At 44.4% G+C, this 4,990-nt stretch overlaps 1 protein-coding gene across 1 annotated transcript in view; it reads left to right on the top strand.

The window, feature by feature from the left end:
- Zmat2 (zinc finger matrin-type 2) overlaps nucleotides 1-4,505 on the top strand; it is a 6,088-nt gene extending 1,583 nt beyond the window's left edge. The window contains exons 3-6 of the mRNA XM_005355990.3: nucleotides 1-95; nucleotides 1,230-1,303; nucleotides 1,696-1,841; nucleotides 2,696-4,505. The exon at nucleotides 1-95 is cut by the window's left edge and continues 28 nt beyond it. Of these exons, the coding sequence (XP_005356047.1) occupies nucleotides 1-95; nucleotides 1,230-1,303; nucleotides 1,696-1,841; nucleotides 2,696-2,839 (459 nt within the window). The 3' untranslated portion in view covers nucleotides 2,840-4,505. The remainder of the gene's footprint in view (nucleotides 96-1,229; nucleotides 1,304-1,695; nucleotides 1,842-2,695) is intronic.
- The last annotated feature ends 485 nt before the right edge of the window (nucleotides 4,506-4,990 follow it).

The following is a 4,990-nucleotide window of genomic DNA, read 5'->3' on the forward strand; positions in this document are numbered from 1 at the left end:
CTTCTTCGGCACAGGGATTACAAGGTGGACTTGGAGTCCAAGCTTGGGAAGACGATCGTCATTACCAAGACGACCCCACAGTCTGAAATGGGAGGGTGAGTAGCTTTTTGTCCTTCTCTAATACCAAGGCTGGTCTAATAAACTATTCATATTGATTTTAGAAAGTGTTGAGGAAAGTCTCAGATCAGGGATGGCGACCTTATTGACCATAACTCAATTCTTTGTTTTTCTTTGCCCCCTCCTGAAGTTTGAAGTCAACTCAGCTCTATTTCCAGGGGAGTTTGTTCTGTGGGCTGCTTCTCATCAGTAGTACCCTCAAAGGGGTTATATGGTCTGTTGTGAAGGCACTGGGGTGTTTTAGGTGGAGCTGTTAGCTGTAGTTACTATACACCAGTTCTGTGACCTGTAGAGGAGTTCCACAGAGCTGGTCACCCCTTTGCCACCATTCCTTTAATTCTCTCCAGTTAGAGTTTATCCGGAGACTCATGTAGATATATAGCAGTTAGCCACATTTCTGCAGATTATTTAGTAAGCCCACTGTTTTGATGCCTTTGCTGTATAAATTAGTAAGTTAAACCTCTAGGATCATAAAATAATAATAGTTGCTCATAGTTTCATGGGCACAGAATTGAGGGGTAGTTAGTTTCCTTGGAAGTTCTGGATCAGGGTCTCCAATGAAGCTGCAGTCATGGAATTGACTAGGTTTGCTTGCATTCACTGGAGCTTAAATAAAGTTAGAAGATCTTCTTCCAAGCTCTCAGATGCCTATGGTTTGGAGGCTAAAGTTCACCCTGTGGGCCTATTTATAAGGTTGCTCACAATAAAACATAAAGAGATGAATTTTCCCAAACCAGGTCATCCTCACAAATGCAGAAGCCACTGTATGATAATCTAATCTTGGAAGTGATAAACCACCGCTTTTGCATGTTCTGACTATCACACAGAACATTTTGGCACAGATTGGGAGGAAGCTACAAAGGAAGGGAAGACGAGAGTCAGGCTGCCTTGGAGGGTGGAGACTATCTTCCAAGGCTTTCTGAAAATACACATCTGTAATTCTAGCATTTACGAAGGGGCAGGACAAACTCTGCATGTCTGAGACCAGTTAATGTCTCCATTAATGAAATAGATTTCATATAAGTTTCCCCAAATTTTGAGTTTCTTCCCTGAAAACAGTAATATCCTTAAAAACCAGATTGACCCATGTGCTGTTTCTTCCTGTTTGTCAGCTACTACTGCAATGTGTGTGACTGCGTGGTGAAAGACTCCATCAACTTCCTGGATCACATTAATGGGAAGAAACGTAAGACATGGAGGGAGTTCAGGACCGGAGCTGGGACTGGTCGAGGGGAAGTGTGGTAGGGTGGTTTTCTTGGTGTGTGTGTGTTTATGTATACATGTGTATTGCTGAGTATGTGACTCCTGTGCAGAAGCACAGAGGCCAGAGGAGGAGGCTAGCTGGCCTGGTTGATAATCTGGTTAGCAAATGCAGTTGAAAGCTACCTGCTAATTATCTGGGGCTGCCACTTCTGAGAGCAGGTCAGACCCAGAGCTGCTTTTAACCATAGTTATTTTTGTTGTGTATTTTATTATGAAAAGGTTAAAAAAGAAAAAAAAAAAAAAAGCAAGGGCCAAACTTTTTGAGGGGCTGAGACTGTTAAAGTTATGGTTGCCTTCACTGTTCACCTCACCCAGATCAGCGAAACTTGGGTATGTCTATGCGTGTGGAACGCTCCACTCTGGATCAGGTAAAGAAACGTTTTGAGGTCAACAAGAAGAAGATGGAAGAGAAGCAGAAGGACTATGATTTTGAGGAAAGGATGAAGGAACTCAGAGAAGAGGTGAGACTCTCTTGACCCTGCTCCTCCCCACCTTTGGCATTTTACCTTGTGAATTGGGGGTGGCCCTCTTCCTCGGCTTACTCTCTGATCTCCAATTTTGTTCTTGGATTTCTGTGTACTAGGGTGTCCTTGTTTGAGATTCATGAGAAATGGCTCAAAACCTATCCATTTCTCTTTGGCTCTTTAGACCAGATCGCATGGGAGTTAACTTTTCATTTGGTTTGTTTTTTAGACAGGTTTGTTTTAGTTTCACTTTAGGTTCATAGCAAAATGAAGAAAGTTCAGAACTTCCCACTGCTGTCATACTTGCATGCACGTGTAGCTTCCCCTACACTTTTTACTCCTTTTTAGACTATAGGAGGGAGTAACTAAATATAACTAGTCCCTAGTTGGTCTATGGATCCAGGTTATAGGGTCAGAATTCTTTTTCTTCCATGTATTTGCATGAATTTTGGGAAAGTTAAATAACTTCAGTGTACCTCATTTTCTGCACGAGAGATATTAGGATAATATTTAACTGAGAGCAGATATTAGCATATCCTGCATGCCCCAGGATGTTGTCTGGATGAACTAGAGATGAACTAGGGTGTATAGTTAAGAACTCCAGAGACAATGAATCTCTTCTTATCCCTTAAAATCTTTTCTTACAGTCTTCCTCCACTGCCGTCCTAGGCATCAGTCTCGGGGTCTCATGTGTGTTGGACAAGGGCTTTATCCCTGACTTTTTAACCTTTACTGTGGCTGTCAGTCATGCTGAAAGATGGAAAAGAATCTTGAAGCTCACGTATCTCTTTTAACAATATCAACTCTGGAGCGAACTAATTCTGTGTAATTTTCTCTCTTTTGCCCTTTAGGAGGAAAAGGCTAAAGCATACAAGAAAGAGAAGCAGAAGGAGAAGAAAAGGAGGGCCGAGGAGGACTTGACGTTTGAGGAGGAGGATGAGATGGCAGCTGTGATGGGCTTCTCTGGCTTTGGCTCCACCAAGAAGAGTTACTGAGGCGTTCTCTTTGGCCTAACTTTGGCCTGTGCTGGACCTAACTTTGAGTGTGTGTTGAGGTGGGGTGGGGTGTCATTTCTTTTTGGGTACTGGAGAAAATCCTTACGAGTGTTAATGGGCAGGCCTAGAGGGTGGGTGTTTGTGGTTTCCCTCTGCATCGGGAGAGGGCACAGGATGTAGAGGGAAAGCTGTGGCAGATTCTGTCAGCCTCGGTTTATTATTGGAGTCACAGATCCTCTGCCCATCGTTCCCAATAAAGAAAGACCTCCCTCTTTGAGGCTGCTTTCCCCCAGTTCCCCTGCATCTTTCCCTCTTCATCTATCCTCCTCTTCCCTGTGTTCTGATTTTGTTCTAATCTTTACTCTTGTTCAGCCTGCAACAGAAGGGTTATCTGGGTCCACAGTACACAGGTGCTGGCGTATGCTTGCCCAGCTCTTCCTCCTGTCCCGCCCAGCGGTTCTCTAGCCACCTGTGCATGCATGTGACTTCTGCCTGGGTCAATGTGTGTGTGGGTATGTGTGCATGATTTATCACAAAGAGGGGCCTGAGCTAGAATCTCAGGGCATTGCTGCCCTGGGGCCTAATGTTTTTGGTTTCCTCGGTGCATGTAACAGGAAATTAAATGGGATGAGTGTTTGGTGTGGCTTGTGTCTGGTGAGTTTTTAACCTTGTTTCTTCTGTTTCACTTCACTGAGGATTTCTGTTTTTGTCTTCCTCGGGAACAGGTTCTTGGAAGAACCTATTTGATGCAAAAAAGAATGAAACCAACAAGACAAAAGAACCCTTAAACCAAACAGACAAACAAACTCTGGGAGACCCTGGTTCTCAGACACTGTTCAACATTACAATAAATGGCACTGACTGGGCCTGTTTCACTTTGTTGGGAACCTTTTCATATCATCCCCTGTCCCAGAATTTTCCACAGTAAGGGTTTCCACATAGAGCCTTCCCCTTCTGATTTGACCCCCCCCCCCCAGGTATAGGTTTCCTCAGTGTGAGTTTTCCCTCTCTGCTAATAGAATCTGTGCCCTTGTGAGTCTGAGTAACAGTTTAGCCTCCTGTAATTTTAGCATCCTCTGATGGTAACAGAAGAGCTCAGGGTTGAACCTAACTGCAGTTGTGCAGGCATTGGGTTACTCAGTCTTGGTGCAGTTGATGATGAGCTAGGTAAGCCTTTGGGGTATTTCTTTAGTATTTTTGAGACAGGGTCTCACTTGGTTGGCTTTGAACTCAGATCCACCTGTCTCAGCCTCTTCGGTGCTGGGATTAACTGGCCAGCTATGTTTGAAGGGGCTGTTCTGTGCACTGTAGGATGTTGAGCAGCATCCCTGGCCTTCACTTAGTAGATGTCAGTAGCACTTGCATCCACTTGTGACAACTAAAAATACCTTTGTTGCCTGAGAATGGGTAAATGGCTCCTCCATTGAAAATGACTAAGAAACTTCCCCACTGTGGTATAACCTGTGAACTGCATGACATAGACTGGTCACCACCACCTCTGCCCCAACACAGAGAACTCCTGGATCACGTACTGTGCCTTGTGTAAGGGATTCAAGGATGAGATGGGGGTCAGGGCAGAGGGTACAGTCATACAAGTCACGTGAACAGATGAAACTCCTTTGGCTGGCTCTACGCTCTGAATAAAGGGGTCCATTTGAGTTAACGAGACTGCTACAATATGACTCTTTCTCTGATCCATGTAGTTCCTCACCTTTAGGTAGCATCTGACACACTGGGTCTCACAAAGCCCTGGATCCTGCCCTTTGGTTTGTGTGTAAGATTTTGGTACTGATAGGTCTGCCTTTTGATGAATGAATTCTCACATGGAATTTGGCCATTGGGGCTGCTGTATAAACACATGCTTCCATGTTGGCTTACTGCCTGACTCAGGAATTTACAGTGTTGAGCATGGTGATCATACCTGTAACCCCAGCACTTGGGAAACAAGCAGGATTGCTATAAAATCATGGGCAGTCTGGTTTGAATAGCAAGACTTTATATCAGGCTGATTGCAGGTAAGTTCACATTTGCATTTGTAGGCAGGATTGCTTATATTACCTGTCTTAGAAAGAGTAACACGGTTGAGTGGATTCCCCCCACCCCCGGCCCAAGACTGATTTTCAGTAAGAAGAGATTCTAACCTTGGGAAAT

The sequence above is a fragment of the Microtus ochrogaster genome, chromosome 18 (assembly GCF_000317375.1).
Source record: "Microtus ochrogaster isolate Prairie Vole_2 chromosome 18, MicOch1.0, whole genome shotgun sequence".
Taxonomy (NCBI): Eukaryota; Metazoa; Chordata; class Mammalia; order Rodentia; family Cricetidae; genus Microtus; species Microtus ochrogaster.